Source organism: Hirundo rustica, chromosome 3 (genome assembly GCF_015227805.2).
Source record: "Hirundo rustica isolate bHirRus1 chromosome 3, bHirRus1.pri.v3, whole genome shotgun sequence".
NCBI lineage: Eukaryota > Metazoa > Chordata > Aves > Passeriformes > Hirundinidae > Hirundo > Hirundo rustica.
Window position 1 is genome coordinate 68,121,636 of NC_053452.1, and position 11,688 is coordinate 68,133,323.

The window sequence follows — 11,688 nt, forward strand, 5'->3', positions numbered from 1 at the left end:
TACAACATTTCACAAAAAAACCACATTGTTTTCCAACATACCCACTATCTACCTTTATCCATGATCCCTTCATCTTGTCAGGAACAGTCCATCTATTTTTCAGTTGGGATGATCATCGGAGTTCTACACAGCTGTACTGTCTTCTCTCAGCACTTCACTCAATAACCTTAGTCCCCTCACCAGAAAAATGGAAATGTAGGGAAAGGGTTTGAATGAGGCATTCACATCAATGCACTGGTAAGACTACTTTCTCATGTTTGTTTATTGAACTGTACAATGTCAGTCTAACATTTCATATCAGATGTGCATCTGAAATCACAAGGCACATTTTACTTTTAATTTACACATAATTTGCAAATCACATTTTTAAATATATATGATGTTGCAGTCATTTCTAGAAATCGTCCATTCAGTAATCCGTGTTGCTCTTTGTGCATTATGACTCCCTGATAGCCAGGAATGAACTTTTCTGTATGCATATTTAACTAAATTGTCCAAGACAGATATTTCTAATGAAAGCCCACCAGAGCTGTGCAACAGTGTGCTGTCATCTCTTTGGGTGGGAGGTTCCACATTCAGCATTCAGCTACTGGGAAAGTTCTGCTTGTGGCTTTCTCCCAACCCTCCTCCCACTGGTCAGCACCTTTTGTGACAGTTCAGCTCTTTACCGTAAAAAAGAGCAATTTTTTTAAAAAAACACCCTTATTTTCATCAAATAACTGCTAAAAATCTTGTCTCTTTGGATTACATTTTATCTTGCCTTCCAGCTTCTTGTAAAGTTTAAAAGTATATGTTTCTTTACAGAAAACTTTGTGCACCTGATAATACCTCCCAGAATTCTAATTTCTTCCTTTCCATTTCTTCTTTCCATTTCATATAAGCGTTGCCATGTTAGTCTCCAAAAACATTTTTGCCTTAGGGACCTTCACCTTAATCACATTCTGGTTGTATTAACTCTGTGTTTTAAATAGAAATGTTTTTTTCAGTCCTCTCCTCTGGCACGTAGAGCTGTCTCAGTACATCCATTGCAAGGTGCAGCCTTTTCTGGAGTCAAGATATTATTTTTTGTATGGTTTTTTCAGGAAAATATTAGCATCCAGGGAAAGTCTTATTGAGACCACTGGTCTGGAGTAAAACTCTTTCCATGGCCTTTAAATTAGATGCTAAAAGTGAAAACAAAAATGAAACTAATAAATAATGTCATCTCTACATTTCTAGTGTGTGCTTAATATTTGTCATTCTGAGGGAAGTTTTTCTGCACTTAGGTACATGCAAACATAAAACTGGAATTGGTTTGGGTTTGGACTTTTTTTGGTTGCTTGATTTGTTAGATTTACTTTGTTTGTGTTTGTTTTGTGGTTTGTTTGGTTGGGTTTTTTTGTGTTGACTCTTATTTCAAGCATGAATATTGAGGTCATGAAGCCTTGTGTAATCTATTTCAGGAAACATCTTGTCATTCATTCGATTTTGTTGTGGCCTGATGACCTCCACAGCCTCACTAAGGCTTGCAGGCAGGACTGAAGTGGGGTCCAAGAGCCTGCATAAAGGAGGACACACGAAAAGCATTTTAGTTTAATGTATAGAGGGCTGCATATGTATATGTTTGCTGAGAGACTAAATTCAGAACCAATTGTTGTAGCCCTGAAGTGAAACTTTGGTTTAGAGGAAGCAGCACTGAAATATTTAAAACCTGATACCTACAAAAACTCATCCTCTTCTTCATGTCCTTCTCTTTCATGTTTTTAAATTAAATAGCTAAAGGAGTAATTAGCAGTAACATCAACACAGAGGTGTAGCATCTGTGCAATTTTTTTGGTAGTTCAGTTTTGGCTACATATTTTCTGTCTCGCTCAATGTACAGGATTCCTCATTTATAGGGGCGGAAGAGTATTACAAAAAGGCAAAAGTTTACCATGTAGTTGAAGCACTATAAAGGAATTAGTTTGGACTGAACTTCGGTGGTGCTACAGGTTTTCTCTGTGACCTTGATCGAATCACTTAATCTCTCTGTACCTCTGCTCCTCATTTATTTTTTAAAGGATGGTAATACTTTTGTTTCTGTATTTACATTGAAAACTCCTTTTACTCTGTGTTTTATATTATTCTTGTTGCAGTAAAGATCTTAGCAAAGAATTCTTATTATAGAGTTGCTTTTTTTCTACATAAAAGGCAATATATTTCGTATGATTAGCTATCCTGCTTGATAGGTTATCCTGAGCTGTGACCTGGCTGCCTAAGGAGTTATTATTATTGCACCAGAAGAGTTTTAGAGACCAAATCAGACTCAGACCTTCAACGTTGCATGTCTTTTTTTATCAAGAAATGTTGGACTGAAATTAGAAAGCTTTCTCTATAGCAGCAAAATAAATGCGCTTCAGAATGGCTATTCAACCACGCTTGAAGAACACCTGTTTAGAATGACCTGCATCTGCACCTCTAAATCCAGCCAGCACTGGGCAGGCAGGCTACATAAGTGCTGCCTGCTGGGAATCGTTTCCAGCTTGTGTTATCTCCCTGATTGTATCCTGGATTCTTAAGAGAGCTTTCTGGGCCAAAAATTTAACAGCATGGGCAGGAGAAATAAATGTTTTCAGGCTGTGTTTAGCAGTGTCCAGTCAAAACTAGCACTCTCACTGACAATTCTGTCTCTGCATATAGTTTCATGCTTATAATAAGCCCAGTCTTGCTTTATGTAAATCCTAAGGCGGGAAAAGTAGAAAATGTGCTGTAAAATAAGCTTTGCTGTAGTAAAACTTAAGAAACTTGATGTCAATAATTGTTCAAAATAAGTCCAGCCAAAATTTGGAAAAAAGTGTTTCTGTTCAAACTGCTCCATAATACAGTAAACATTCCCTGAGAGAGAGAGTGAGACTTTTGGATCAGTATTTCAAGTGACTACAGTTTGTATTTATGATTTTTGTATCAAGAGGATCCATTTGGTGATGAAAGCATTCTTTTAGGTAGGTAGGTAGATGGTATGACGTACCCCTCCTGAGCCAGTGAAAGGATTGGAACTTAATTCTCCTATGTATCTACAAGAAAGCTCAGAATTGGTACAGAATGAAGAACCATGTCATCTTTGACTGTGCCCTTAAAGGAGGAGCTGATATTTCTCCTCAATTCATGTAAGAATATATTAAGAATCCAGGTTTGAGTCTCCTAAGAGACCTGCAGTCCATAACACAAATGGAAGAGTCAAACTAAAGACAAATTATTTTACTCAGCTCTTCTTTCTGCCTTGCCTAGGAACCTCCTGGTTAAATCCTCTTGGCATAAGGTCATACCTTTTTACTCCTGACTGCCTCATAACTATGGTATTTGAAGCAATGTTCAGCTATGGGATTTAGATGATCTCTGGAAGACATCTGAAAAAATAAATTTAAATATATGGTTTGGTATTGCTAAAAACTGGGGATGCTTATTGCAAGGGTTACAGTTTGCCTCCCATCAGGTCGTGAGGTGACAGTCAAGGCTGGTGTCATGCAGGTGAGGAGCTTAAGTGCTTTTCCACAAAAGAGACCAGACTGACACCCAGCACAGACACAGCTGATAGAATACATTGATGCTGAAAAATCATTATTGCGCCCACCCTGGCTACCTGCTTCTCAGGTCTGTCATAATTGACTTGCTGGCATGGATCAGGACATCTTTTTTTAGATTTCTCTCCAGCATACACTCTAATAATCATAGAGACAGAGTAAACATGCCTCCATAAATTGTACACAGGACCTGCAAACCTAACTTCTGGTTACTGCAACCTTACTTGACATCAGGGCACAACAACAAAAAAAAGCTCTGTTGAAATCTAACTCTGCCTGATTCTGAAAGGCTTGAAATCCAAACATATTTACCTGACAAGATATCCTATTACAATACAATCTTCTACAGTCAAGACCTATATTGTGGCTATCCAACAGCCCTAGTAATGGTGGATGCCTCCGAACCGTCACTTCCAGAATAATCATCCTACCCCAGATACATTGCCATGTGGGACTGAAAAACAGAAGGGGAAAAAAAAAAAAAAAAAAAAAGTATAACTACTTATTTTGCCGTTTTGCAAAGATTTTGCAAGTGTGGCTTAATCAGATGCAACACCTGATTAAACATTACCCTGCATATTGCTTTCTGATGAGTGTTTTATGTGTTCTTGTCTCTACAGACTGAAGAAGTCCTGAAGATTGATGGAGGGCCATGCTATTCAAACAGCAGGCGTTGCTGAGACAGAAGCTCTTTGTGCTAGGCAGCCTTGCTATTGGAAGTCTCCTATATCTAGTTGCCAGAGTTGGGAGTTTGGATAGGTAAGTAATTAAGTAGCTGCTCTCTTATTTAGAATGGGCTAATATTGTCTGAGTTTTTGCTTCAAGGGTCTGATTTCTTTCATTCTTTGGGTTTTTTTGTTCCCTCTTTTGTTGTTTTTTGGGGGGTTTTTTGAGTTTACTCATATCGGAAGACAGAAAGTCTGGCTATTTTAATAGTGGTTTTCATTATTTATTCCTACCATTCGGAGAAGAGAGTAGGAAAATAGTCAGAGTCATCCCAGTCAAAGTTTTTCTGTCTGACCATTTGTATTTTGAGCACACTGACACTTGTTTTCAGAGAAGAAATAAACCAGCATCCAGTAAAAATGTCATTACAGTAGCTCATTTTGCCTGTGTACATCTGTGTTGACCTCTAGTTTCAGCAAAGCAGTTATGATGTATTTATACATCTCCTTTCCTAAATTTGTGAGCAAGCAATTAATGTGCTACACTGGTAGTTAAAATTAAGTATGAGCCTGCAGAGCAGCTCGTCAAGTTTTGAATGCTATTTCATTTGAAAGATTGCTTCAGGGTTTGAGAATTTTAACTGTGTTAATTAGCTGGTATTTTCTGTAGCTGAATGTGCTAAATAAGTGGGTTTTCTCTGCAAATGATTTCCTGGAGAAAACACAGAAGATAAAATTCAAAGTGTGTTTGGCACTTCTGACCAGGATGAATTTTGACTGTTTTTTGACAGTGCAAACAGTAGTGCTACCTGCACTGACAGTGCTGTTCCTGTCAGCTTTGAAATGGCCTGGGATTTCTGTGGTAGGTGTTACACAAAGGCACAACAAGTCGGGGGGGAAAAAAAAAAAAAAATCTGTTTCAAAAGAACGAATGAAAAAACTCTACAAGATTGCAGGTGTTAATGCTACATTCTTGCCCTTCTTTTAAATGATTCAATATTAGTTGGTTTCAAAATTGTCACACAATGTTGTGTGACTATATGGTGCTTGGAAAGTGAAAACATAGCTACCTACTGTCCGCTGCAAGCTTACAGTGGTTCCATTTGTGGTCTCTGAGTGCCTTTTTCAGCTCCTCAAATCCACTCTGGAAGAAGGAGACCATGTACTCAGCTAAGACCCAGTGCATTGCAAATTAAGCTCTGGAACTTACATCTTCTTTCCTCTGGTGGTCAAATCATCTCTGATGCTTCAGAAGTAGAAACTTCACTGAGACTAATGTGATTCTGTAAATGAAGGAAGAAATTCTTACTGGTCCCTGCAAAAGTATGTTTTATGCTTGGAGGCATGAAATCTAATTAACCTTCTCCTATTATCTATGCTTGCACATCTACAGAATTTACTGATGGCTATAAAATTATCTCGCCACAGTATTTGACTGGCTGCCCTTCTGCAACAATGAATTCTGTGGTTTCATATATAGTGTTGCCAATGGCAGTAAAATTCAGTTTTGTTCTCTTGCTTTGCCCAGTGTGAAGCATACCACAGTGCTAAAAAGCAGTCCTGTGCATAGACTTGTTATAAAATAGAGAGAGGAAGAAGTACTAGAAAGGACAAGACACAGATGAATTAACTAGAAATATTCTTCTGCTTCATCTTTGTTGAATCTCACAGTGAAAGGATGCTGAGTGGCTTCAACAGACTTTAGAATAACTAACTATTCAGGAAGAAATCCAGATTCATTTATGCTTAATTTATGCTGATCTAATTTGAACAAGAGAGCTAGGGATGGCTCATGTTTAATAGCCTCAGATTAGGCTCTCCAATGGCAGCGTCTTGAATTTCCTTGGGCCCAAAGGGAAATTATCACTAATTTATCTGATTCATTGAATCATAAAATCTGATAAGATGAGCACTTCCCTCCAGGGGAGGCCACCTTCCTTCAACTCCTGAATGTATGGATCTGCTTCACATGTGGAAGCTCAAATAGATTCTGTGGCAATTTTGGGAATATCTGGATTAGTCTTTGAGTTACCTGACTCCCTGATTGTCAGTACCAGGAACCTCCACACCTGATTCCATGCTACAAACTATTTCTGCTGAACCAGACTTATAATCTTTTGCTGCTGTGACACCTCTGTCAGAAGAGAATTAGCAAGTATTCTGGATTAGGTGAGACAGCTCATTAAGATTGCCCAGAGCTACTTCAGCTGTTCTGAAACTTTTCATAAATACCGTTCCCAGAGATAAATTGCTTTATGGCGGGTTTTTTTCAAGAAGAATAATTGTGGAGTTTTACTGTAGCAGCTTGATAAATTGCCTGTTTTGGGGGAGCAACTCAGTGATATAATAAGTGCCATATACTCTTTCTTAGCAAAGAGCTGTTATTTTATGGGAAATTGACTCAGACAATCAAGAATATTAACATGTTGCAACATAAGAGTAATAGTTACATCTTGGATTAAACTGTGAGGATCTGCCCTTTACTCACCACTGGCAAGATCTTTTAAAAGTTACTTTTTTATTGCTTTAAGGGAGTAGAATCAGAGGGAAAGAGTAAAAAAAAAAAACCCTGAAATATAAAGGATGAGGAAGGATTTCTAACAACATTCAATCTTTTCCCTTAGGCTAGAGGATATCTTGAGTATTTATTTATTTTCAAAGGAAACCACCCTGCTTGACAAGCTGTTGTGTTACACTGAAGGCAGTGCTAGCTGTCTTTTTGAGCAAGAGATAAAATTAGTTGAGATGGGTCTGGAACTGCTGTTGTGGAAACCTCTTTGCTTGAAAACAAATAACAAATACACAGAAGGAGAGGGAAGAGAACAGAGATAGCAATTGCAGCTTCTGTTTCTTATGCTTTCGACTGCCACCTTGATGATGCATTAAAACTCTCACCAGCCACACCACAGTCTGACCAAACTGTAGCATTGTTAAGACATTACTTCCTTTTTTTTTTTTTTTTTTTTTTCCCAATATGGGCAGGTTTGCATCAACATTTCAATGATTCAGTCTTTGCAACCAAGTCAGGATTTTCAGTAGATAGCAGAGAGCAAAGGGATAGAAGAAGCTAGAAACTTGAGAAAAGAAATAACAGGAACTCACTTTTCATAGCACTTTCTAATTAGTCTGCAGGACTTAGCTAGAGCTCATGTGAACCCAGCAATGTCATATGGATTGTTTCTTCAGCTCTGCCTGGACAGGTTATATCTCTCAGCATCTGGTTAATCAAGAAAATAGCTAACAGGTCAGCCAGGGGGATCAAACTTACTTTGTCCCAGCCATCCATTGTCCTAAAATCAGTGTCAAATTAGAGACCTCAACAAGCAGTGATGGATGGAAAACCCCCCAAAAATAAATAATTATGTCCTGAAAGCAGGGTTTGAATAACATATAGTAAATGAGTGAGGGACCACATGCTGAGAAACTAGAATAAATACTGAATACGTAAACAGCTATTAATGAGCATTTCCCATCTGGTATACTGGCTAAAGCAGAGGTGCTGTGAAAAATAATAGCATGCGGCTGTGTAATTTAGGAACTGTATCATAATATATGTTCACAGCAAACTCACAGTAAAATTGCCTAGGCAACCTTTGTTCTTACATACCATTAATTTTGGAGAGCATGGCTCCAAAAAAATTAGTAATTATCTTTTTTTAGGACCTTGGAAGCTCTCTGTACACACCAATTTAATTTTCAGTGAAATATTTGCCTGTATAATGTCTAAAGTGCTGATTTGAGAGTGGAGATGAGAGTTTATTCAAGGTTCTGTAGAAGTAAAGTTTTAACATTTTTCTTACTGAAACACTTATTGGATCCAGTGGTATACAGAACGAAGAATTAGAAAGTGGAAAAGAGGGGAAATAATTGTAGCTGAATATTAAAGAATAGTACAAAGAAATGCAGTTGCAAAAAAAGAAATAATAAAACACAAAATAAGATTCAATGGGAGGATACAAGAATGATTATAAGAAAATTGTTGATGTAACAATGCAATAAATGCATTTCTAAAAACACTTCTTGCTATTCTTTTTGTACCTTGCTAATCTTATCTGAATCAGAACCTTAGACTTTCTGGTTCTGACTGGCAGAGAAACACTGGCCATATTATAAAGAGGAGGATAAATATTGAAAGATGATGCTTAGAAAACTGGTTTTCATCCCTTTTCTTCTTCTTCACTAAAAAAGACATCTCTGGATCAACACAATGGAAAGCACAGGAAAGACTTCAGGCTAGAATAATAAAAGTGTGGGAAAGAGATTACTTGAATGAACTGGATTTTCAGATCAAAATGTCCAAATATAATTCATCTCAGAATGTTTTAAAAATTCCCAAACCCATCACAAAATAATGAGAAATGTGGAAGTGTAGGTGAGGTTCAAGAAGACACAAAAACAGCAATCGTATCTCCTATGCTGGCAAAGAAGAGATGGGCCAAGTAAGGAATTTCCCAGCTAAAATAGAGCAAAAAAACAGATTAAATAATTTTAAAATGGCAAATTAATTAACCACTGGTAGAATAAAATAAAAGTTGAAAGACAGACACATCACATTACATTTGAAAATGTTCCCAAGAGCATGATTCCCTTATACATAAAACTTGTCTTGAGAGATATCCTCTTTTTACAAGTACCTCTTATTTTACTTGCAGACTGCAGCCCCTCTGCCCCATCGATGGCCGTTTTGGACCCCGTGGCCAGGACGAAATCCCGTTGCGAGCCCTGCAGTTCAAGCGAGGTCTGCTCCATGAATTTCGAAAGGGCAATGCCACCAAGGAACAAATTCGACTGCACAATCTGGTTCAGCAGCTTCCCAAGGCCATTATCATTGGGGTGCGGAAAGGAGGCACCCGAGCACTACTGGAGATGCTGAACCTTCACCCTGCAGTGGTCAAAGCTTCTCAAGAGATTCACTTCTTTGACAATGATGAAAACTATGCCAAGGGGATTGAGTGGTACCGGAAAAAAATGCCTTTTTCTTACCCTCATCAAATAACAATTGAGAAAAGCCCCGCGTATTTTATCACCGAGGAAGTCCCTGAAAGGATTTACAAAATGAACTCATCTATCAAATTATTGATCATTGTCAGGGAACCTACCACAAGAGCTATTTCTGATTACACTCAGGTGCTGGAAGGCAAGGAAAGAAAGAACAAAACTTACTACAAATTTGAGAAGCTGGCTATTGATCCTAATACCTGCGAAGTGAACACTAAATATAAGGCAGTGAGAACCAGCATCTACACAAAACATCTGGAGAGGTGGTTAAAATACTTCCCAATTGAGCAGTTTCATATTGTGGATGGAGACCGGCTCATCACAGAACCATTGCCAGAACTCCAGCTGGTTGAGAAGTTCCTAAATCTTCCTCCGAGGATAAGTCAGTACAATTTATACTTCAATGCCACCAGAGGGTTTTACTGCTTGCGATTTAACATTGTCTTTAACAAGTGCCTGGCGGGTAGCAAGGGACGCATCCATCCAGAGGTGGATACCTCTGTCATTACCAAATTGCGCAAGTTCTTCCATCCTTTTAATCAAAAATTTTACCAGATCACAGGGAGGACATTTAACTGGCCCTAAACTAAACTTCATACAACACTTTCTGTTGCACCTGAGGCATGCAATGGGATGTCTCTGCTGAAATATGCACTTTTCATAGATACGGCTAGCAAAGTAACTTTTTTCATGCATATGTGTACATAATGCAGTGTGTGACCAAATATATGGTGGGATCGACTTTTTCTACAGAGTAGTAACTAACATAAATTTACTGTCAATATAGTTGCATCTTTTAAGATATAATGATAAAGGAAAAGGAGGTATTTAGGGAAACAAAGTCAGACACTGTTAAAATGGTCAGTGTTCCTCTTGCTTAGTGAAGTGTTTATGTGACATACTTATTGATCTAAGCAGAACATTAGTTTATGCCATAAAAATTCTTGTCAAAAGTCTGTAAAGCTGTGAGAAAGCATAATCTTGAGGCTATATTTGGTATGTGTATTGCTAAAGGAATACTGACACTTAAAACACAGTGCTGAATTTTTACAATGAGAGTGAATAGTACTATTTTCTTATTATTTTAAATTACTATCTTATCTCATACAACCTACATTGTTTTAGAGTTCCTGTGGTGAGTTTGCACTATTGTTTTATTGTATGGACCATAGTGTCACTTGTAGCATGTCAATCATGTGTCAAGAAAAGGTCAAATAATTTTTTCTTCTATACTTGTGTGTCGACAAAGCTAAACATGGTGTACATAGTGTACAATGTTTGTAAATACTGGTTTCACACTAAGTAATTCTATTTTGTAAAATGAATATGACTATTTAATTTATTGTGAAAATTAAATTTATTGTGGTATTTAAAAATGGAATGGATTAAAATTACCTATATGTGCAATGGCTTTTCACCTTTCCTTGATGTATGTCAGTGTAGTCCCTTACCTTAGACAGATCATATGTCTGTATGAGGGAGATTTGCTCAGGTGAACTTGGTTTATAGACAGTTGAGAAAACCGATACATGTGGCGAAGCAGTGTTTATTAAAAAGCTCATCCTTCTAGGAATCTGGTGTAATGCTCACCTCAAAGAATATTGTTGCTGTTCTTTTGTGGCACCTTTCCTAAAATTAATTCAGTTACCCGTGAGGCTAAAGCATGACTGTAAAAGCCTACTGCAACCAGGTAAAAACAGAGTATTGAAAAAACAGAGACCTCATTAAAACCAAAGAAACAGACAGATGAACAAAACTAGGAGAAATATTTTGGTGACTTCAACACCAAAAGGTGCTGATGCTTCAGAAATCATAGAAAATAGTTGTGATACCTTCGCTTTCATCTGGTAATGCACGCATCTACTCTGAAGAAAACAACCACAGTATTGCTATTACTGGGATAAATGTTTCCATTCAATAAGTGACAAGAAATTAGCTCAGGAAATAATTCTTTTCATGCATTATACGTTGCATGAGTCTTAAAGATCCATAAGAAAAAAAACAATGAAAACAAATGAAAAGGTATTTTAAAACAAGAAGGGAAAAATAATGAAGTAAAAATAAAAATCCCAATCATTTTAAAACCACCATCTAGAGATTGATGGCAACAGAAATTTTGGAAGGTGTCCAGAGCATCTGAATATCCTGGGCTATGGCAGCAGAGTGGCTGATAGTTCAGATTATAATAAGATCAAGTGTTCCCCATGGGCTGTTTATTTTGTTCAGTGATTTGGAAGCATTGGTTTTTCTAAATAAGTGGTTTTTAAAACTCTTTTGAGAGACTGCTTCTTATCTTGCTGTATCTTTAATCATATGTGCTAACACTGTGAGCAGTGTGCCCTTTCTTCATGCTGCATCGGAGCCGTGCCAGCGCAACACAGCAGAGCATATGTGAAATTCTCTGCAATAGCTACAATACAACTCACTGTTTTCTTGTATAGGAACTGTTTATCTTGCCTACTTCCAGACAAAAAGACAAATATTTA

The 11,688-nt window shown here is 37.5% G+C and overlaps 1 protein-coding gene across 4 annotated transcripts in view; it reads left to right on the forward strand.

Annotated features, from left to right (window-relative positions):
* Positions 1 to 10,609, forward strand: part of HS3ST5 (heparan sulfate-glucosamine 3-sulfotransferase 5) — a 195,240-nt gene extending 184,631 nt beyond the window's left edge. For all 4 annotated transcript variants that reach the window (XM_058419817.1, XM_058419816.1, XM_040058892.2 and 1 more), the window contains 2 exons: positions 4,160 to 4,298; positions 8,857 to 10,609. In XM_058419817.1, the coding sequence (XP_058275800.1) occupies positions 4,192 to 4,298; positions 8,857 to 9,787 (1,038 nt within the window). In that variant the 5' untranslated portion in view covers positions 4,160 to 4,191 and the 3' untranslated portion in view covers positions 9,788 to 10,609. The remainder of the gene's footprint in view (positions 1 to 4,159; positions 4,299 to 8,856) is intronic.
* The last annotated feature ends 1,079 nt before the right edge of the window (positions 10,610 to 11,688 follow it).